This window comes from Apteryx mantelli, chromosome 5, assembly GCF_036417845.1.
Source record: "Apteryx mantelli isolate bAptMan1 chromosome 5, bAptMan1.hap1, whole genome shotgun sequence".
Lineage (NCBI taxonomy): Eukaryota > Metazoa > Chordata > Aves > Apterygiformes > Apterygidae > Apteryx > Apteryx mantelli.
In genome coordinates this window covers 192,456-214,673 of record NC_089982.1, presented here as the reverse complement: position 1 = coordinate 214,673, position 22,218 = coordinate 192,456, and the positions used below count along the sequence as shown (strand labels likewise).

The 22,218-nt window shown below is 52.1% G+C and overlaps 2 protein-coding genes across 2 annotated transcripts in view; one reads left to right on the top strand and one right to left on the bottom strand.

Moving 5' to 3' along the window:
• POLR2B (RNA polymerase II subunit B) overlaps positions 1-4,343 on the top strand; it is a 19,805-nt gene extending 15,462 nt beyond the window's left edge. Inside the window, exons 18-25 of the mRNA XM_067297272.1 lie at positions 629-723; positions 1,015-1,265; positions 1,353-1,442; positions 1,705-1,812; positions 2,241-2,354; positions 2,453-2,613; positions 3,052-3,247; positions 4,094-4,343. Coding sequence (XP_067153373.1) covers positions 629-723; positions 1,015-1,265; positions 1,353-1,442; positions 1,705-1,812; positions 2,241-2,354; positions 2,453-2,613; positions 3,052-3,247; positions 4,094-4,183 — 1,105 coding nt within the window. The 3' untranslated portion in view covers positions 4,184-4,343. The remainder of the gene's footprint in view (positions 1-628; positions 724-1,014; positions 1,266-1,352; positions 1,443-1,704; positions 1,813-2,240; positions 2,355-2,452; positions 2,614-3,051; positions 3,248-4,093) is intronic.
• IGFBP7 (insulin like growth factor binding protein 7) lies at positions 4,332-22,218 on the bottom strand. The gene is made up of 5 exons (XM_067297275.1): positions 21,762-22,218; positions 9,054-9,163; positions 7,398-7,514; positions 6,074-6,200; positions 4,332-4,527 (listed from the first exon to the last, which is right to left on the bottom strand). The coding sequence occupies exons 1-5, from the start codon at positions 22,201-22,203 to the stop codon at positions 4,508-4,510; spliced, it is 816 nt and encodes a 271-aa protein (XP_067153376.1). The 5' UTR covers positions 22,204-22,218; the 3' UTR covers positions 4,332-4,507.

The following is a 22,218-nucleotide window of genomic DNA, read 5'->3' as shown; positions in this document are numbered from 1 at the left end:
TCTAGTTTTATTCACTTTTGCCTGAGGTGAACCTGAAAGGTGGATGCTTGGTGCCTTCTACTGCTTGCATCTACTGCCTCCCAATGTAAAATGAGACTATTGGATTTTACGGCCCACGTGACAAACTTTTATAGAACCTCCCGTGTTCACAGGAGCATATAAATGTGTTTTCCACTGCAGCTCACTTGTACTGAGAGCGGAGCTTAGAGGTAGCAGTAGAAGCCTAAAAATGCTTGCAAAATGGCAGGTAGAAGGAAAAAGTAATCTTAGAATGATGAGACAAAGATGTGAGTAGTCCCTAGGAATAAGAACTACTACTGAGGGATCATGCAGATCTGAAGGTCTCTGCAACTCATCGATTACTAGTATGTTATCTATAGGTATTTTGGCAGTGTCTGAAAAGTGACCATTCAAACGCCACCTGAAACTGTTTTTTCCTTAGTGACAGTCAGATTAACAGGACTTCAGAGTAAAGTTTGTGTGGCATGTGAATGTTATTAGCTTTGTTTGTCGTTAATAGCAGTAGCCGCAGTATGTGGCAAAATATGGTTATAATGAAATTGAGATGTATAGGTTGAGGAAGAATGAAGCTGGTCTCATAGCAGAAAGCTTTATTACTTTGTTTCAGATCTGTGTTCTATCGCTCATACAAAGAGCAAGAGTCCAAAAAAGGGTATGACCAAGAGGAAGTTTTTGAAAAGCCTACCCGTGAAACTTGCCAAGGTAAGATACAGTAGTATATAAAGACTGCGGTTGTTAGTTAATTTTTTTTCTGGGCGAGGTTGTTAATGTTGAGCTACTTTTTTTATTTTTTATTTTTGAAACACAGTAGCAGAAATGTCTGTATTAGCAGAGTGCACTGGCTGAGATGTTCATTTAGGATGATCTTTGGACATTTTAGCGCTGGGCTGAAGTTTGCAAGCGCCCCTGTTGAGTTTCTACAAAACGTCAAAGTCAGTGTGTTGAAAATTTTGGGAATCTAATTTTTTTTTTTTGTTTTCTTTCCTTCCCCAGGCATGAGACATGCTATCTATGACAAACTTGATGATGATGGTTTGATAGCACCTGGGGTACGTGTGTCCGGGGATGATGTCATTATTGGCAAAACAGTAACTCTGCCAGAAAATGAAGATGAACTGGAAAGCACCAACAGACGTTTCACAAAGAGAGACTGCAGCACTTTTCTGCGAACTAGTGAGACTGGTATTGTAGATCAGGTCATGGTAACCCTTAACCAGGAAGGATACAAGTTCTGCAAAATTCGGGTGAGCACTGACATGTGTGCATTTTCTACTTAATCCTTTTTCTTCAGGACTTGAGTTATCCATTGAATGTTTACCTATGGCTTACAGGTACGCTCTGTGAGAATCCCACAAATTGGAGATAAATTTGCCAGCAGACATGGTCAGAAGGGAACCTGTGGAATCCAGTACAGGCAAGAGGTAGGGGGTTTTTTGTTTTGTTTTTCTACCCTCCTTCTTTTGAACATTTTATTTCTGACCTTAAGTGACTTGTCTGGAAAACTACTAGAATGTGATATATTGATTTAAATTTTAGCTAGAATGTTTAGAAGGGGACACAACTTCTCCTTATCTTACTGGAGTGCCCCTGAAATGCTTTAAAATATTTAATGTGAATCCATGGAACTGCTTTTCTTAAAGCTGGTGTTCTGGGAGGTACTGACCATCTCTTTTCCTGCTCTAGGATATGCCCTTCACCTGTGAAGGCATCACACCTGATATAATCATCAATCCCCATGCCATCCCTTCCCGCATGACCATTGGTCACTTGATCGAATGTCTTCAGGGGAAGGTAAAAAGAATGACTTCTGCTGCATGTCTGAGAAACATGAATTAAAACAGTTTTCTTTTTTTAAGATACTAAATACCTGGTATTTGTTAATCCACTAAAAAGTCACAATTGTTCTCCATTTACTTGATAGCAAAAGCAGGTTTCTTGAGGAGGACCTCCAGCCCTGTGAGTTTTGTCCAGCAAGTGTACTCTGTAATCGGTTGTTTTCATTTACTCCAAATATTCCCTGTCACTTAAGAAAAGGAGTAGCAAGATTGTTGATATTGTGCATTTTTGAAAATCTCAGCTATAAATTGTGTAGCTGATAAACAAAGCAAGATAGGCTACTGTCTTGGGCATGAAGTCTTAAGTTCTGGTATTAAGAGTTAAAACTGTTTGATCAGCCTTTCAGAAATCTTGACAGGCTTTTGCAAATCTTTTCTCTGTAGGTATCGGCAAACAAGGGAGAAATTGGTGATGCTACACCTTTTAATGATGCTGTCAACGTGCAGAAGATTTCCAACCTCTTATCAGATTATGGCTATCATCTAAGAGGAAATGAGGTATAACCAAAATATCAATTCATTGTATTTTTTTTTTTTTAATATACGTTTTATGGACAGTAGGGCTTATGATTCAGTGACTGCATTGACTACTTCAGGTCCTCTACAATGGATTCACTGGCCGAAAAATCACATCACAGATTTTCATCGGTCCTACTTATTATCAGCGATTGAAGCACATGGTAGATGACAAAATCCATTCTCGTGCAAGAGGGCCAATCCAGATCCTTAACAGACAGCCCATGGAAGGTAGATCTCGGTAAGGATGTCTGTTGGTTTCTATGCAGGGTTTTCTTTTTCTTTGGAGTCTTGGCCCTAAAAATTAGCTGCCTCAGCTGTGCATCTAGAACTTAATTGGCTTACCCTGATTAGCTACCCGTTTTGGTGTGTTTGGTTTAAGATGAGTACAGCCTGATTTAAGCACTTGCATCATTTTGCTGTGGGGTTGGGCTGTGGCTGTTAGCTGTCTGACATTTGTTTTGGAACTGCTTGGCCATATGAGCGCAGCAGCTATAAATGATTGTGTTAGCATTCTCCCTAACAGTTTTATTCTGAAGAGTTAGAGGAAAATTAATGCTTAGCTTATTCCTGCCTTGTAATGCTGCCATTGTGATTCTGCCAAGTTACTTGTCCCAGCAACAAGCACTGATGTGTTTTGCCACTGAACTCAAAAGGTCTTTTTTTCCTTCCTCCTCAGTGATGGTGGCCTTCGCTTTGGAGAAATGGAACGAGATTGCCAGATCGCTCATGGAGCAGCCCAGTTCTTGAGAGAGAGGTTGTTTGAAGCTTCAGACCCATACCAAGTCCATGTCTGTAACCTCTGTGGAATCATGGCAATTGCAAACACAAGGACTCACACCTATGAATGCCGGGGATGCCGTAACAAAACTCAGGTAGGTGCGAGTTTCATCAGCCAGTGTTTCCCTTCGTGGGTAAGGGGAAATGTCACGCGGGTGAACAGGACAATGGGGAAGTAGATGGTTAAAGAAACACCAGAACAATTGCTAGGTTAGCTTCGTAAGTACAAATGTTTAAGTGTTTATAGTGTCCTACCTAACTCAGATGTTTCCTTCCGAGTTTGCAGTGTTGGCTTCTCACTTGGCAGGAAATGTCGTTCAAGTATTTTGCCATGCAGGGTTTTCAGAGACTTGAAAAGTAAAGACTTGAGAGCTTATTGCTAGAATATTGAATAGTAAAACTCAGAATCACAAGAATCCAGAGCTGTCACCCTTGTGACTGTCCCCATGAAGATGTTATGTTCACAAAGCTCTCTAGCGTGTGCTTGGCTACAGAGCTATCTCAAGGGAGTGGCAGCACAGATAAAAATAGTTATCTTGAACAATCCTGTTCTTGTTCTGGGGACTAACTGCTGCAGTTCTAACAGTGGCTTGGGCTAAAGAAGAGATGTGTGCCGGAAGTCTTAACTGCATTTCGTGCGTGCCAAACAAACTTTCCTATGCACGTTTTCCCTTGTTAAATGGCTCTTGTTTAAGATCAGATTTCTTGGCTGCAGGTTTTATCACTAAAAATGAATTCTGAGTAACTGTTGTGTAGCCTCTACAGACTGTCTCAGCCTCCCTCTTGCTTTGTTATTGCCTTTGAGTAGTTCTCATTAAATGCTTCCGTACGTAACTTCAGATCTAGCTTTGAGCCAAAACTTGACAAGTTATTATGGAGAGGGTGGCAGAAGTTCATGCTTTAGAAGTGCTAACCACAAGTCTCCTGAAATGTGTTTCCAGATCTCTTTGGTTCGAATGCCCTATGCCTGCAAGCTCCTTTTCCAAGAACTGATGTCTATGAGTATTGCGCCTCGAATGATGAGTGTTTAGCCTTTAAAAGGATTTTTTTTAATGGTGAGACTGAAGTGCTCCGGTTTTGTTTCATTTTGTGTAGGTTGTATTCAAAATACAATTTTACGCATCTGCTATCTACTGCTCAAAAGTATTGTATGTTTATTTCCTGTAAATAGAATTAAAATTTGTAATCAAACTTGTGAATCTGTTTATTTGTATATGTGCAAAAAAGTGTGCAAGCAAATAGGTATTCAAGGAATAATGAAGGTAAGAGGGAACTGATCAGTGGGCTAGAAAAAGCCAGAGGTTGCAGCTTTCCAAAATACTAACTTAAAACTTGTGTAAGTGAAAGTCCTCGCATCACAGCTCTGCACCATCATCTGTGGAAAAACAAAAACACGTTATGCTGTGTATTGTTCCAAGGGGTAATATCACAGCTCGGGCATTAGCACAGGCAGTGAGGTTTTGATGTCTTAGCTGAGGACGAGACTTGACAACTTGGTCCTGTCCTCCCTCCCTCCCTCCCTCCCTCCCCGCTCGCACGAGTCCAGCGGTATGGGGTGGGAACTGACAGCCTTTTTCCATGCTGAGGTCACTCGAACATGGGCCACAGACTTCCTAAACGTGTAGCCATGGAGGAGTGAGTCTGAGAGTTTAGCTTCCGTTATCAGTATCCTTTACCTAAGCGCGGACTGCCAGCTTATTGCTTAGCTATGGCCTGCTTCTTTGAGAGCTTTCCTACAGCTGAAAAGAAGCGGCAGTAGCACGTGGGGTGCGTACCGGAAACCAACCATGAAGGAACAACGCTACTACAACCTGGCAGTAGTGTCCCTATGAGAGGGAGCAAATCTTTTCTGAGCTGGGGCCAAGTGTAAGTGTGCGGCTCATGGCACAATTCAGTAAAACTCAATTTCAGTCACCTCTCTAAGTAAGATGTCTGAAAAGGGATAGAGAATAGCTAAAAAATCCTATGCGTAAGTGATATTGGGATTCATTTTATGCTCTTATTTTACTGCCAGGCACTGTTAACTGTTCTCCTAAAGGAAATCTTGCGGCTATTCAGGGATAGAAGGATCCAGGAACTCAAGACTACCATCCTGATAAAGGTTAGCAAGCAGCAACAAAGCTAGCGGGATTCAAACTGGGATTCTGCTCTAAAGAGGGCTTGGGCATCCCAGTACTCTCCAGCTGGATGCTTGGCCCCCGGTGCCTCTGCCTTCAGCACTGTTATCGTTACTGTCCCAGCCTTCGGGATTCACTCCTAAGCGCAAACAACGCTGGTACTACGCGATCCTCTCCGCAGCTGGAACGCGGATGGTTGGCTTGCCATCAGCTCTGCACGCAGCCTGGCAAACGGCAGCCGGCTTTGAATACTCGGCCAGGCTGGAGAGGAGAGGCTACAGGTCTTGCCCACAGGCCTGTTGTGGTCCGACACTCCAGGGTGCAGGGGCTGGCTTGTTTTCAGAGGGGGGAAGAACAAGGAGGTGCAGGGACTTGGCAGGAATTTAGGTGTGTGAAGTACCCCTGTGTCTTGTGGATGGTTATGCCAGTACTGCTCCCAGGAAAGTAGATGGCACGTTTGGAAGTGTTCTGAGAACACTGAAAGGTATCTCGAGGATACAAATCTAGGGCTAGAAAACCACTGAAGGTTCTTTTGTTAAAAGCCCCAAATCTATTTTTAATTTTGTATCTTAATCTCCAGTATTTAACAGCACTTGGGGACTATTTGATCTTAATCCCTTAAGAACTCTAGCAGCTCAGACTTGCTGGGAATGTTTTGCCAAACAGGAAAAGCTGCATGTTAAACTGTTATTTCCAGTGTAAACTTTTTGCAGAAAGCAGTAAATAGAGGCGATCCTTCTGTATGAGAGGGCTGAGCAAACTTTTAGGGGAAAGAGCTGCTGACTGTTTATCCGCAGTACCTACCTTTGGTCAGGGCTATTTCATGTAGAGTTTCCACAACGTGGATTTTTGCAGAAGCTGTTGCTTCTCCTTTGGCATTCGATGCGTGACACTCATATTCTCCAGCATCCTCTTTGCTCAGAGGACTTATCTAAGGGAAGAAACCCGCCCCTCAATAAGTATCCTGTGTGGAGTTAGGAGTGCTTCTGTTTTAAGATACCTTTTATAACTTCTGAATAGCTCAAGATGGATAACGCAGCAACAAACAGAGGAGAGAGAAGCAGCTAGTGGAAGAAGCAGCAGTTAACCTGTAGGGACCATACTGAGTGCAGCACAGTTCAGGCCTGATTTCTTCTGTCTGCAGTTAATGGTCTGGTTCAGATGGTGGTGGCTTTCCCCTGTCAGGTTTGGGAGGCAGCAGACCCCAAGGACAAGCCCCCGCTCCCGCTGCAGTTCAGCCAGGCCTGGGTTTGGACTGCTCTGCTAGGCCAGATGGAGCATGCCTTGATGCTCTCTAGCGTTTGCTTAGTTTGGAGATGTGCTGGAGCATTGCACGCTTGGCATGGGGAGGGAGGCAGGGAGAAAAAAGCTTTCACGGAATGTGCTGCATGCAGCATGTTAGCTCAGCAAGGTCACAGGCTCAAACCCTTCCCTGTCTGCTTCCACCTCCGCTTTGGCAAGCAGTCCGGGAATGAGCTGTGCTCCCCTGCTGCCAGCTCCTCTGCAGCTGGGAGCCCTCACCAGGGGTGTTCTCATACCGCCCAAGCTCATCTGCTTGCAAACTGATGCAGTTCCCTTACTGCGATGCGCGGCAGCCCCCTTTGGCCTCCCTACCGCTTCCCTCCGGTGTGGGGCAACGATTTGCTGAGCTGCAGGTACTCCTCTGGCACAGGAGGCCTGCTGAGCGGGCGAGCAGCTGCATCTCCCCTGCGCCCTTCTCGCGCGATGTGCTTCACTAGGGCAGCTTAGCTCCGCCAGATCTAGAAGGGTTCCTCAGCCACGGGTCTTTCTTAGCGATGCCCTGCCTCTGCACTGATTGCTTCCTACAGCAGCAAACAACTGGCGTGCAGAAAGGAGATCTTCTTTTGAAGTCTAGTTTTCTCTGATCACAGGGCGAAAAGACCGCTACGGACGCTTTCCGCTGCCCTTAGGCAGTGGTGAAAACTGCAAAGGGCGAGACTGGAGCCAGCAGCTGCCTTCACCCTTTGCGTCTGATTCACGCAGATGTTTTCTGCTCCTAGATGCACCATCCCCTGCCATGTGTTTTCTGTACTGTTTTTTGTTCAGGAGTTGTTTGCGAACGGCACTGTACTGTTTATGCAGCTCTGGGCACGCACGAAATACTTACCAGTACCCAGCCAGTCACTTCGTGTTTCTCGGGGCCCCCTCGGGTCTGGATAGCCAGGTTCTCTCGGTCCCCAGGCAGAAGCTCCATCCTCTGGACACCATACTGTCCCCGAATTATCTAAACAGAAGGGCAGAAAGCATGAGGGCTTGGGGGCTTATTTGTGCTGGAGCTGTTAGGACCTCGGCTGCGCACAGGCAAGGTGCGGTACTAGTTCTGCATGAGTGTATTTTGTGCAGTAGCAGTGTTTTTCTAGAGCCTGCTTTCTACCTTGTCCTGCGTGTTTTGCAGCTCCGCTACGGCGATGCCTCTGTGTCTGCACTGGGGCTGCCTTCCCCCTTCCCCAGCAGGGACGGCTGGAGCAGCCCAGCGTTGCGTGGGTGGGGCTGGGCAGCGGGGTGTGCAAACATGCTCCGTGCTGACCCTGTCTCGCAGAACGCACGGTCCCAAGGGAGCATTTAGCCCAGGAAACGGTGCCTGCGCTGAACGAGGAGGCTCCAGCTGCCTGCAACTGCTGCTACCCATATGTCAATCCAGCTCACAGTCCAGGCCAGAGCATCCACCTTTTGGCTTGGGGCAGGGTGTGGGGGCAGCAAGAGCTGACTGTTGTCCTCGTTAGGGGAGGCCACGCACACAAAACTCTTTCGGTGATCAGGCTTTTTAGTGTGGCAGCAGCAGAGAACCGAGCGTGCGCAGGTTCCCCCTTGTGTGACCTGCTCTCTGCCACGGAGGCCAGGGACAGACGTGGGGCACTGCTGCAGCAAACCCAGCAATGCCTCCAGGCGGGCACGGCATCAACGAGAGCGCAGAAGCGTAGTCCCTCCCCAGGACTGGCGACCTCAGCCCAGAGCGTAGGGGATGAGTTGTGCTCAGCCCTTGTTACCACCGGGACAAGCAGCCTCACGGGCATGAAGAGCAGGGCATCGCTGACAGTCAGCGTAAGCACAGCATCTGAGGACAAGGGGAAAATGCTGCCTGGGTCAACGTGCCTACACTGTAGGCTCACCCAAGAGACTGGTCTGAGGTCCTTGGGAATAGGGTTTCCTGCCTCAGAACAAATGGATCTTTGGGTCAATTTAGTCTTTCTCCATAGTATTCTTAATGTAGTATCCTTTCGGCTCAATTTTAAGACCCCTCCAAAGTGTCCATGAGCCTGTGGTATCTGAAGAGGCCAAAGGGGCCAGGCAGTGGTTCTCAGTCCCAAGGCTAAGGTCCCCTGTCCTCAAGACTGGCCCCTGCTCTAAGCCAGGTGTTACCAGCACACTGCCAAACCAGCTGGCTGCTGGAAAAAACCACCCCGTGCAGCTCCCATGGCTGACCTGGGTGAGCTGCACCCAGCTGTCTCAAGAGTCACTGCTATCAGCAGTGCGAGAGCATGTCAAGGGACATTCTCTGCATGCTCTGAATACCGGGCGCTACCAAGAAAAACATAAGTCTAGTTCCACATTGGGATCAACAAGAGTTTAGGAAAAGAGATGACTAAACATTAAACAAAGCCAGATGTTTGGGGGTGGACAGAATTGCACAGATGGGAGAATTCATCCGAGATGTGTGTTTCTAAGGAGGGGTTTGCTGTGGCCTGTATGTCCTGCTGCTTACCAGGTAGTTCCACCTGCCTCAGCTTTGCTAGTCCCCAAGAGCTCCTAGCAGGACCCTTACCTTGTTCCAGGTGAGGACAGGGGTCGGGATGCCTGTCACTTCACAGCTCAGGTAGATCTGTGCGCCCGTCACGTTCCAGATGTCCTTAGGAGGAGTCACAATGGAAGGTCCTGCAAAGAGGGAGAAATGCTTTGAGGCACTGGGTGACTCCAAGCCCATCTCCTCGCAAGCCTTTTAAGTGGGGCCGGTCACTTCCGATGGGTTTTGAGGACAGGGTGAGCGGGGCTCTGTCTGGAGCAAAGCTTGCTGGACTGCTCTCGTATCACAGCATTTCTCTCTCCAAAGCCTGTACCTGCAGCCAGCCTTAAGCTATACAGGCTGATGACTGGCCTGGGCACCTGCGCCAGATGGAAACTCAAGCGTTGAGCAGTTCAGGAGATCACTCTGGCTGCTCCCAGGACTGATGTTAAAGGTAAGATAGCATTTGTGTTCTGGTATCTTAGGGACTGGGCAGGATTTTACTCACCATGGGGCTGCCGCGTGCATCTTATCACTCGGCACCCGGCTGGTGTGGGGAGAACCCCCTGGGTGGCAGGCAGATGGGGGGGCTCCCGCTCTCCCACGGTGGGGAGAGCTCGGCTAGCTTCACAGCATCCTTTACCCACCAGGATTTCAACACACAGCAAAGCCTGTGGCAGCTGTGTAGTGGGGTCTAAGTCAGTGCCCTGCTGCTCCTGTCTTACCCGTGTGCATATGTTCAGCAAAAGGGGGGCTGGCTGGAGGGTCCCAAAGCTCTCTGTGTGGGGGATCAGGGAAGGGACCAGGTGAAGAGCAAGCTCTCAGTTCCCCAGAGAGCTCTGATCCCTGGTTGAACAGGGAGTTGCTTCTAAGGCCAGACAGGAACAGAGCTGTTTTACAGATCTGGCTGGAGATGTTTATCCCTCAGGCTGGGAACTGTCGGAGACATAATTCATATCTCGGGAAAGAAGAATGGCCTTTTCTGTTTAATCCTTCCTTAGCAGGGCTGCTTTGCAAATTGCAGCTATTTCCCGCAATAGGAAGTGCAGCCCGAAGGAGCACAACATAGTGTTTATTTCCACTCGTTGATATAGCTTGAAGAACACAGATGATTTTCCCCTTCTCCTCCAAAGAGATGGGGCTTCTTTCCTCCTCGGGATCTGGGAGCAGATCCGCGCTGGCGTCACCAGCGGGAGGACATCAGCCGGCCCTCTGTCTCAGCATAAAGGATGGCAGCACGGCTCCCCACTCATGGGTGGCTGGTGTGACCCCAGAGAAACGCTTGCTCCTTTCTTGCGCGACTTCCCTGCCGGGAATGACTGTGCATGTCTTGGTGGTGGGAATCCCCGCGGAGACCAGGGGTGGCTGCAACCCAAAGCCCCCATTACAGAGGTATCCCAGTCCTGTTGGTTTTAACAGGAGGCAGGTGCATAGCAGCAGGGAGGAGATCTGTGTGGCCCTAGGGAAGGGTGAAAACCACACCAGAGATCGGTAGGGGCTGGGCACCGCGTTACCTGGCAGGCGTTACAACCCAGATGTGCTCTTTGGCAGCACAGAACTGGCTGATAAAAGGACTTAAGTGTTTCGTTAGGTAGCTACAACCAACCTGCTGGTGGTTGTAGTGTTGCAGGGACTGATTCCCTGCGCGCTGGCCAGCTCGTGGTATCGCCGTCCCTGTGATGGGGCCACCTCGGGTCGCACAGTCTGCTCCCCTGCCCCGGTGGGGCTGCTGCCGGTGGAGCCCTGCTATTGTTTTTCTGGTATCCCTTAAACAATAGGGCGTTTGGCAGTTCCGCTGGGACCCGGATGTCCCCAGGCTGCTTAGCTCATCCTGTACCCCGCAAGAACCTCCTACAGGTGTGCACTGACTGTAGCAGGTTGCTTTCCGCTCCAGGCGTCCCACACCCTCCCCGTGCAAGGTGCCCTTCCCAGGGCAGAGCTCAAGGCCCGTCCCGGGGAAGCTGTGGGAGGTGGGGGTAATTTCACCCCTGTGTGACACCTTCCTCTTTATCACCGTTTGCTGGGGTTCGCTGTGATGCCGGAGCAACGCAGCTGCCATAAGAACGGCCGCCGCCTCCCTCCACAGAAAAGAAGAGACCCTGATTCTTACGTTAAAACACAGGCAGATTTTAAGGCACCATTATGCTCTTTCATGATCTGGCTCAGTTATTGCCTGGCTGGGAACTGGCGGCATTCAACACACCACTAAATTCACTGATCGCAGTGTCTCAGCCTCGGCTGCCACTCAGTTTAACCCTGTATCACTACGGACACGGAGCAGGAGGGAGCCAGCAGAGGTGAGCTGATGCGCCGAGCGCTGTGTTTGGGAGCTCAGCGCAACGCCTGCTCCTTGCCACCGTGTGCCGGAGTCCCCAGCCACCCTCTGCCCGTGGGTGTTTCGCTCGCCCTGCAAGATGCAGGCCACGCTGGGCTTTTTCTGCAGCAACTGCTGGCAGAGGAAAAGAGAGAGGGGATTTCAACCAGTATCCTGGTTGGGAGGAGAAATTGCTCATCTGCCCTGGAAGCAGGAATACAGCTTCATAGCTAAGCTCTGGCTAGCTTGGCACAGAGGCCAAAGCATGTGGAGAGCCCGAAGGCAGCCCTGAGCCCGGTACGCAGGTCTCGATCTAACGAGGAGCAATGTGAGCGGCTGCCTTTGGCTGCAAAGCCCGGCTGCGAAACTGAACGGGAAGCGTTCACAGGCCCCTGTCTCCATCCGACATCCTGGGAGAAGCACCAGTGTCGTGAGAAGAGTCAGTTTGGTCTCCTGGGATATTTTACTTGAACGCAGATATCCAGAACTCTGGAGTCAGACTCTTTCCTCCGCTAAAAATAAATGAGGAAGGCCAGGAAGTCAGCAGATTTAAACCAGGACTGCAACAGACCATGCCTGATTTTTTTACACCCTTTAAGGAACACCACTTGGTTCCCGTTAGGAGAAAACCATCATAATTCAGTGACAGCGACACCCCCGACACAGCTCGTTGATACCCACAGGCATGGAAGGAGACCCTAGTTACCGCTCATGTCGGTACAGTGTCACACTCTCTCCCACAGCCCCCCCAAGTACCCCTCACCCCAGAGATGGGCAGGGGACCCGGGAACAACGGGCGAGGAAGCAGATGCCTGGGCATTGCGGGGACTTTGGAGGATGGGAGCACCTTTCCTCCTGCAAGCAGCCCCTCTTGCTTCAGGGGTCTGGTGAAGGGAGCAAGGCCACCGTGTCCTTGGCAGGACTGAAAACAATCCCACCTTGCACAGAGCAAATTAGGTGATTTCTGCCAGCAAGGATCCTGCAAGTCCTGCCCTCGCTAATGAGCACCCCTCTGGCCCTCGTTAGGCATCCCGCATCTTAACGGCCTTTCTGCTCAACTTGATTTTTGCTGCAGCGCTCCCCACGAAGGGGGATGTTTCTCCGTCTGCCTCCTTTGGGCTGGGAACTTGCAGCTTACGCCTGCTGATGAAAAGGGTCACCAAGATAGGAGCCCCCCAAGACGATGGAGACATCAACTTGGCCAAGTGGTCTCTGTTTCCCCCCCACCGGGGACTGACTCAGGGGTGCTGTGGATGCATAGGACGTTCCCCCCCGGTTCTTGCCCTGACTCCGCAGAAGCTTTTTGGCTGAACAGAGAGTGCAGGATGTTCACGGAGGGTGGCTGCCCTCCACAAGCGCTGCAGGCGTCTCCCTACGGCTCTGCCCGCTGTTCTAAGACAAATAGCTCCCCATGGCCAGGGAAGGAGCTTATTTACAGAGCCAGCGAGCTCGTTCGCCCCGGGAGAGGAGCCTGCAAGCCCAGGGCCTGTTTTTCTGCAGATCGTAGGGAGCTGATGGTCTGTGTTGTGTCACGAGCAGCAGTCGGAGAGGAGTTCCCATGGCTGTTATTTAGCTGCTTTTCCACCAAAGCACCATGTGGCAGACTTCCTCGATGAGGTTATCATTTGGCATTTGCTTCCAGCACCCCTCAGGCGCCTCTTCCCTGCTCAGCCATGCATGGAGTTGCCGGATTTCTGCCTCTCAGCACCCAGCCCACCCATACGCCCCTCACTCGCCCCACAAGGATGGTCCGTCGCAGCGCAGAGTTAGCCGTTCCTTGCAAATATCGATGCTGACCTCTTTGCAGCGCTCGGCCCTACACATCCTCCCTTGCTCTGGCTCTTCCTCCTGGGAAAGCAAGGACAAAACCTACAGTTGCTGGGGGTGAAGTGCCTGACCATAGTGGGGACAAAGCCGCCCTGCTCCGCACCCCAAGGGGTTGCTCTGGGCGCACCAGGAATAAACTGCTCCCAAAAGGCAGTAGACGAAGACTGCACAACCTGGAGGCTGTTGAGCCTTCGAAAAAGCTACAGTAAAGTTCTCCCCCGAGCCCCCCCAAAACCACAAGGTCAGAGGAGCACCTTAGAAATCACAAGCTTTTAAACACATGCTAATTCAGCCTTTTAAATTCTTGGAGTTTTCCCCAGTGAGGGCCAAAAATCTCACTTTGGCCGGTCAAGAAGCGAAGCGCACACCGACTGGCAGGCTTGGCCTTTCTCCTCCAGCTATGCCAGTGAGTCCAGTTAAAGACGGTTCCTCTTCCAATGTGCTTTTACCTCTCTGAACAAAGCATCTGAGATCTTTTAAGACTCAGGAACCTGTGGCTTCTTTAAAGCAAAACAGTTTGAAGAGGCACAAGGAGGCGACGAGAACTAGGACACTAACCCCCGCGACATGCCTCTGCCTGGCATGCGGACAGGACACGGCCATTTACTGGACATTTCCCTTCAAAATGACTTTATATGGAGAAGGGGAAACCTTCTGTAAGCAGCGTTTTCTAATTCTAGCTTACGTGCTGTCAGCTGCTCCTCCCCAGGGCAACGCTCTGGGAGGAGCAACAGCAGATGGGAAGTCTCAGTAGCTTCAAAGCAGTTTGTCTTTCCCCCGTCTCAAAGCTGCCTGCTCTTTTCTGGCAGATTTACAAGCACGGTTCCTTCTTCTGAAGGTTTTTTTCTCCCTCCTTGAACCAGAACTCAAAGAGATCAAGGAGTTACAGAAAGGTCCTCTGAGAGCAATGATGTGCTGCAGGATGTCCAGACCAAAAGAGATAACAGATGCTGGACCTCCTCGGATACCCCCCCTGCTCTTCCTCTCAGACTTCAGCAATCCGGTGACCCTGGAAAGGCTGCAAATGCAGACGCAGCCTGGCCAAAGAGCCATTCCCTTGCCCCAAGCCCCGGAGAGTTGAGGCTGGGGCAGCACAAGGCGAGGCCCAACAGCTGGGATACCATCTACCACAGACCTCCTCCTGCTTCCCACCCCTCTAGGCCCAGCGGGGAAAAGGGACCTGCACGGCTAGAAATCCCACTCCGGCTATTTTACCACAGTTCAGGCATGCTACCTTCATCACACAGAGAGACCTGTGTGTGATATAGCTGCTTACCAGTCCTCCTTGGGGGTTTATGTGTGGGGTAGAAGGCAGGGGGGAGGAGGCAGCATTGCAAAGCGCGAAACCCAGCCCATTTTTCCCTTCCCTGACAAATTCTCCATCGGCTCCAATGTTTAATACAGAGAAGAGGCTGCAGTTCTGCATGTGCCGTGCCAAGCACAGCCCTCCGCCGCATTCAGCAGCACCCTACATGCAACCCAGATCTCAAAGCTGCAACAACTGGGAAGCCGGTACGGCCGAGGCCATAAGCAACAGGTGTTTTCGGCGCTTGTGGTGTTGCGTGATGGGGAAAGGCCAAGATCTCTGAGCAAAGATGAAACAGCCCATGCTAACGGACTGCGACAAGCCAGTCTATGACAACTGCCTTTCCTTTTCCCTCTCTCTCCTGCCCTTTTTGCCCACCTCGTCTTCCTTGTGTTGGTCTCTAAGAGCTGCTGTCCCTGTGGTCAACACATGCTGGCTTTCTGCAGATGCCTTCACAGCTTCACAGCCACGTCTGTGTTTTGTCCCTGACCTCCTCTCTGCAGAGAAGCTCTTACCCTCCCGGCCTCAGTTTCCCCTCTTCTCTCTGCGTAACCTTGGCTCAGTTTTATAGAGAAAACTCGTTATGGCATGAGAAGGACCATGAGCCGAAGCCAAGGAAGCCGAGAGCTAATCAGCAGCTCGGTGGGTGCCTCTTCCAGACGGCGAGTGTGTTAACGCTCAGCCTACCTAGCAATTCGTTAGCCCCAGCGTCACGCCAGCGCGCCATCCAGAGCTGCTCCCTCGGGCGCACGTGCAGCTGGGAGGGTTACGAAAGGTATCGCTGCACGGCTGTGGGAGCGCTCCGCGGCGAGGCAGAGGAGAGCCGGGAGGTGGCTCAGCAGCTCAGCCGCCGAGAACACCCTCGCCGGCGACCCGCGCTCGCAAGCCACGGGCTGAGCCATTTGGTGCCGTTCAGCACGCCGCGCTGGTGCAGGCCACCCTCTTGAGCTGGAAGGACCCCGTTCTTGCAGGGTACCGGTTGCTAGTCAGCTTGCCTCCGTTCAAGAGCCCTCTTGTCAAGCAGACGTAAAGCTGGAAGGAATGGGGAAAGCTGGCAGTGTGAGGGCTGGGGCATGGCAGCATTTATTCATGGTGAAGCGAGCAGGGCTTTCAAAAGTCCAACCTGATTAGACTTGTTACTTGGTAATCTCCAGTTCAGCACGAACCTCAATCAACCTCTGCCCAACAAAGGATTAGAAAGATTTTTTTTTAAACACAGCATGCCTTTCCAGCAGCAGAAATAACAAACAGGGGGAGGAATTTGCTGATCTAAAATCATTCCTCCCTAGCAATTTTATCATGCCATGATTTTGAATGAAGACACGGGTAAAATATGGAATACTCTTGCTTAGCTGGAGTGTCGAAAAGCCCCAGGTACGCTCGTTCCTTCCTAGAGGCATGCCAGGTAATGTGCTCTGAGCTGCCGAGTTATATATTAAACAGCTTCCCTAATGAGATCTTAGCATGGTAACCATAAAAGCTCAAAGAGTATTAAGCTTCAGTGAACCAAAACCTCTCCAAATAACGAAATGCCTTTTAAGAAGGAATTAGGGCCTATCCTCTAACAGTGGAAAATCCCAAAGCTGTAGATGAATTTTAAGAATTCAAGCACACAACTTCATCCCTACCAACAGCGTCTCAAAACCCTAATCCGCTGCGTGCCGGAAGAGCGAGCAGGGCACTGAAGAACAGCCGCTTCCGTGTCCCTGCAACGCGCCATCTGAGAGGGCCCTGCGGTACGAACGACCGCCTTTCCCCAGCGCGCACACGGCTCCACGGTGCCGCGATCTCCGCGGACCCTGCACAAGGACGCTTGCGAGATCCACCCACGAGTGCAGAGCTCTTGCTCGCGGTGGGAAGAAGCGGGTAGCAGGCTGCTGCCGCAAGAACCCCACTCCCACCCGATGCAGAAGCCCAAACCAGCTGCACAGGAGGAATGGGGAATTTTTTCCGCCACGGACTTAGCAGAAACTGCCTAATCCTCTCTTTCACCAACAGCTAGAAAGTGCTCATAAAACGTGGATATTATTTGGAGTCCCTTAAAATCCAGGGAAGGAAGAGCAGCAGGAAAGAGCTAAAGCAATCCAAGCCACTTGAAAATTAAAAAACACAAAGCCAGGTGTTTCTTGCGAAATGCGATGTGATAGGGGCTACGCTCTCCAGTGCCTGAAAGACTCAGGAGCCTTTGAATGTAAGGCAGATGTGTCACGAGAATATGAGCCTATGCCAGTGATAAGCAGAAGTCCGCCATCTCCCAAGATCCTTCCCTAAAATACCCTGCTCCTGCTCTACTCTGGCAGTGGATTTAGAAAATAAATAAAACAAAATACCCTTGGCAAAGCCTGCACAGCTGAATTTGGATGGAACAAGCCAGCAAGTGATTTATGTTTCTTATTTTAAAATCAATCTGTGGGAACTCAGTTCCTCTCTGTTTGCAGAGCAGAAGTAGCTTTATGGGATGCTGAGGCATCTGCAAGGAAAAAGCACCGCTGGGGTGAAGCGGCAGGAATTTGCAGCGGGACATTTCCCCCCAGCGCTGTCAATCTCCAAAAGAGCCTGGTAGGCCCAATCCTGCATCCGTCAGCCCATTTTTTAATCCTTGTGGACAGCTGAGAAACCTTGCACCCACCTCTTCCCGAGACCCCGTGCTGGCTGGATGCACCCACCAAAAACCCTTCTAGGAGAGATGCCACCTGGGCGTCTGGCAAGCCAAAAACCCACTCCTCTGCTGCAGCATCCGTAACCTCCTGGGGAAAGCACAGCCGTCGCGACTGGGATCTCCCCAAACCCCTTTGTGAAAGGAAACAAATGTGACCCGCAATCGAATATCCAAAAGAAATCACTGCGGAGACTGGAGGAAGGTTGGGGGGGGAGAGGGGGCAGGTCCCCGCTTTGTTGCTTCCTCACAAGCTCCGCAGCCTGCAGGATGGATCCTGCAAGGTGCTGCCTTGTCTTCCCGGTGATGGGCCCGATCCTTACGCTGGGAAAGGACTTTAATGGGACGTGGGATGTGGGTTTTCCCGGCAGTAAAACGCTGTTCTCTGCCATCCGCCAAGAGCTGCTTTGCGTTATGCTGCGTTTGTGCAAGAACTGGCGCTTGGCCGGGGTTTGTTCTGCATGGCTTGCGCTGAGCCGTGCAACCCTAATTCCCTGTGCCAGCTGGCTTTGAATGGCACCGGATACCACGGTCCTCGTGCCCTGGGTCCTAGCTGCCTGTAAGCAGCCTCAGCGCATGTGCTGCGAGATGAATTTCGGCCTGAAAAACAAAAGCCGCCAAGTCCGTAAGAGGCTCTTCCCGGCATCCGAGCGCGCCTGGGCGACGGCAGCCGAGCGGCCACCGAGGACAGCTGCCAGGCCGTCACCGCGGCCTCCCGCCTGGCCAGAGCACCGGAGCCGGCACAGCGCTCGTCCCGCTGGCAGCCTTCTGGTTGCATCCCTGCCTGCCAGCGCTGGCAGCAGGCGTGAACGCAGCTATTAATATTCGCAGGCAGAACAAAGCAGCAGCAAAAGCCAATCCATTTAAAGGCAATGCTGGAAAGCAGCTTCACGGCATCCATCTCCCGCGGGGCCTCCAGACCAGAGTTCCGAAGAGGCTCCCGGAGCACAAGGAGGAAAGTGCTGCGGGTAGCGGCTCCCGGGCAGAGAGCGGGGTGAGCACCGCAGCGTTGCAGCCTCTTCACCCGGAGCAAACGCGCGCAGCTCCGGCGCGCCCTGCCCACGCAGCCCCGGAGGCAGGCACGCGGCCTCGAGGAGACGGGAATCGCGGTGCAAAAAGTTAAAATCTCGGGCAAAAGAGATTATGCCTTTCTCCAGCCCCTTCCCCATGGCCCTGCCTGTGTGCAGCCCGCTCCAGGAGGGACTGGCTGCACTCCTGCACCTGCCAAACACGGATCGTTATTTCCATCCTCTCAAGCCCTGCTCGACTGATTTCCTTTGCTCTCTAGCAGGAAACTTTGGCTTCTCTGGAAATACCTTTTTCTGAACCTTTACTCCCTCGGAAACAAATCTATGGTGGAAAAATACGTGCATCTTAAGTAATAATTTGCATGCTAAATGTTACGTAGCTCCCTCTGTAACGAGTTCTTTGTTTCTGGGCTGCTTTATTAGGCCTGCAAATGATCTCTGGTGAGATGCGACGCAAGTACTCAAGTGGCACTGCCCATGCATTTTAATCTCTGAGTGTTTTGTTGGCCGCTTCTGTGCACACTGACCTTTATCACGCACAAAACTGGCCGGGTAACAGAGAGAAAAAGCGTGCTCTGTAAGACTTCCCTCTGGGGTGGTTAGAAAGACGCTTAACGTCTCCTTAAAGTGGGACTATTCAGAGGGAATGATGCAACAGATTCAAACAGCAGAAGCGGTAAATAAATCAACTTACCAGGGCTGCACAGTGTCGCCTACCATAAATCAGCAGGACTGACCCTGCCAGCAGGTAATGAGATGTTCAGACCCTTTGAATACCCGGTATATATGCGACACGAAGGGAGACAAGGCGGGAAGAAGGGTATGAAATGCAATCCCAGTTAAACAAGGAGTAGGATACCAAATCTGTTAATTGCTCGAGGCGATCCCTGTGTCTCACGCACGAGTTTGAGGCCGGAAGGAGGCTGTGGGAAGACCCGCTGCCACCTTGCCCAGGAGGTGAAGTTGGGGCAAATGCCGGCAGCAATGACGAAAGGAATGAAACGCCAGCATTTGCCCCACTTGCATCTCTGTGTCCCGTCTCCTGCCCTTCAGCCCCCAGCACGCCGCAGTGGGCGGGTGGGTGAGGAAGAGCATCCAACAATAACCTCTTCCCAGGCTCGTTCCCTTCTTCCGCTGGACGCCCCAGCGCTAGCCACCTCCCTTCCTACTGACGACAGCGAAGGCCAGCAGCAGCCACAGCTCTGCATTTCCTCCCGCACAAATAAGCAACGTTAAATCAAAACAAGCCCTCTCTGCGTGGCTCCACTCGAGGAGAAAAAAAACTATATATATATATATATATATATATCCAACACAGTCAACATGTAAACATGTTTTTCTGGATCGCTTCGCAGACTTCAAAGGCTGCTCCCGCTCGTCCCCAAAGGACACAGGCCCAATAGTCCGAGGACTGCACACGGACACTTCAGCACCCAGTCTGCCGTGAGCATGAAGCCCAAGTGCCCCCGTCCCCCAAACACGACTTTCTGCGCAAAACACACTTGGAAGCCATCACACACAAGACTGATGGAGGCAGGATCCTGCCTGGTTGGGGTCCTTCTGTGCTGGATCCCACCTCGGCGAGCTCCGTAAGGAGACTTGTGACCATTTGTGCCGGGAAATGGCAAAAGGCCGAACTTTCACTTTTTGAATTCTGCAGCACTTTCAAGTTTCTTTAGAAACCCAGAAAAGAGTTAACGCCTATCTGCAAAGACACAGAGAGATTGTGTCCTGAGGGCTTGATGGGATGGGATGCTCCTGTTTCCAAATCCCTGCGGAGATTTACAACTCCACTTTCCTCCCCACCCAGAAGTCCTAGGAGCTGGGAGGCGCTCCTGCGGGCCACGGAAATGCTTCCAGATGTCCTGGCACCAGGTGTGGGGGCTGAATCTCTGCCTCTCAGCTGGGAGCCCGAGGGATGCCTACCACCAGAGGAAGGTCCGCAACGCAAGGGAGGATAACGCACCCGAGGGAGTCTCCTGCAACACCACTGCTGAGCGGACTGTGCCTCTCCCACTCCCTTCCCTGCGATGCCAGGCCAGAGCTCTCCTTTCGGAAGGAAAGCAGCTCCCCGGAGCCATAGAGGAGGGGATATTTTGCCAATGACTCATCACCACATCTCCAGCGGAGTTTTTAAACGCCAGATAACAGAGAGCCAATGCCAGCCTGCAAAGGTATCTTGCTGCAAAGCTGCACAGTCGGAGGGTCCTTTTCCAAGGAAAGGATGCAGTTGGTGTGTGGGGTGGATGTCCCACACATCCTGGTCCTGTTCATAGCTCCCCAGCTGCCACAGCAGCCACCCACCGACCCCAAAGCGAACATACCACAAGACCGATGCGACCCCTTCCAGAGGCTGCCGGCCTGGCAGCGTGTTGGCAAAGGCCAGTGAGCCTGCAAGGATCCTCCTGCTGCAGAAAGCGTAGAGAGACCCAGGCTAGTTTTGGCTCTCTGCTAGCACAGACAGCAGGGTACGTGGCAGAGCCGTCTCCACTCGCACTAACGTGCTCTGCCTCTCAGCGCATTCCCTCCAGGGTTAACATTTTGCATCGCAACATTTCTGGCTAATGCACAAGCCTGATCTTTTGCACAAGGCTCGCGCAGAGCCACACAAGGTGTTGGTGGGGAACAGCGAAGCGCATAATCCAGTCCTTGCCCAGCCTTCACCACTTTCCTCGGGCTGTGGGTGTTCCAGAAACATTGTTTTGCAAGACATAGTTGGCCTAAGTTATGGGAAGAAAGAGAAGGAGGAGGTGGAGGCTGTGACCCTGCACACACTGTTTATGAAAACACTCCTCCAGCAAAATAGCACTGGCGCTGCAATAGCGTCCTTGAGACATGCTGCAAACAGCACAGCTGGGGCGTCCGCTCCCACCCTGCCTCCCAGCAAAGCCCACTCGCACAACTGCTCGGCTGGAGGGCGGCTCGGAAGCCAGGATTCCTAGCAGAGGCTTAGCAGCAGAAACTGCTCTTCCTCGAGCACTTTCTCTAAGCAAAAGCCTGGGAAGAACTGGGCTCCTGCTGGAATGCAGCCCTTCTGGCTGGAAATGCTGTGAGCCCAAATCGCTACGTGCTGATTCGAAGCAAGCCGCTATCTGTTTTCACTTCAAACCAGAACAAGGCCACGACGATAACATTGGCTCTGCATTTCTGCGGCTTTCACGGCCATTTAACTGGAGGATTTCCAGACCTCCTCTCCTCGCTGTTTGCAATCCCCCCCCCCCCCCCGGCGTGGCTCAAGCCCTCTGTCCCATGTCGCAGCATCCCAGATCGCGAGCTGCAGGCAGGGACCATTGGAGCACCGCAAAGCGGGGCTGCGCGGCTCTCCCACCGCCGGAGGCCCATGGGAGAGCGGCTACATCTCCGTGTGCTTCTGGGACGCAGCTCAAGTTTTACCCCGCGTTTCGTGTGACTCGGACTCCCGAGTCCGTTTAAGGTGGTTTTCGAAGTCGCTTGGACTTTACAAGAAGCGTCCCGATAGGATAAGACACTCCGAAGGAGCACTCGGGACGGGCTGTTTCGCTGCGGAAGGACAGACGGCAGAGGTGGACGTGTGCCCTAAGCCTAACCCTAACCCTAACACCCCCCCCCCCCCCCCCCCCCCCCGCGGCGCCCCGCGCACCTTGCTCGCAGGCTCCCTTGCTGCGCTGGCCGATGGCGGGCTCGCCGCGGCTCTGGGCGCGCAGGCTGGCGGCGCGCAGCTGGCAGCCGCTGCCGTAGGTCTGCCCGTCGCTGCCGCACACCGGGTAGCGGCTCTTGCACACGCACACGCCGAGCGGCGCCGAGGCGGCGGCGGGGCCCGGGGCTCCGTGGGCCTTGCGGCGCTTGCGGCTCTTGACGCACTCCAGCCCGGCGGCGCAGCGGCCCTCGCCGCCGCACGCCTCGCCCTCGCCGCGCCCGCAGCGCCAGCAGCAGCCGCAGCCGTCGCGCACGCGGCCCAGCGGGCAGCCGCGGACCGGCAGCGCCGGGCACCGCGCCGCATCGCACGGCCTGCACCCGCCCGCCGCCGCCGCCGCCGCCTCCCGCAGCGCCGCCAGCGCCGCCAGCGCCAGCACCAGCAGCATCGCGGCACCGCAGCA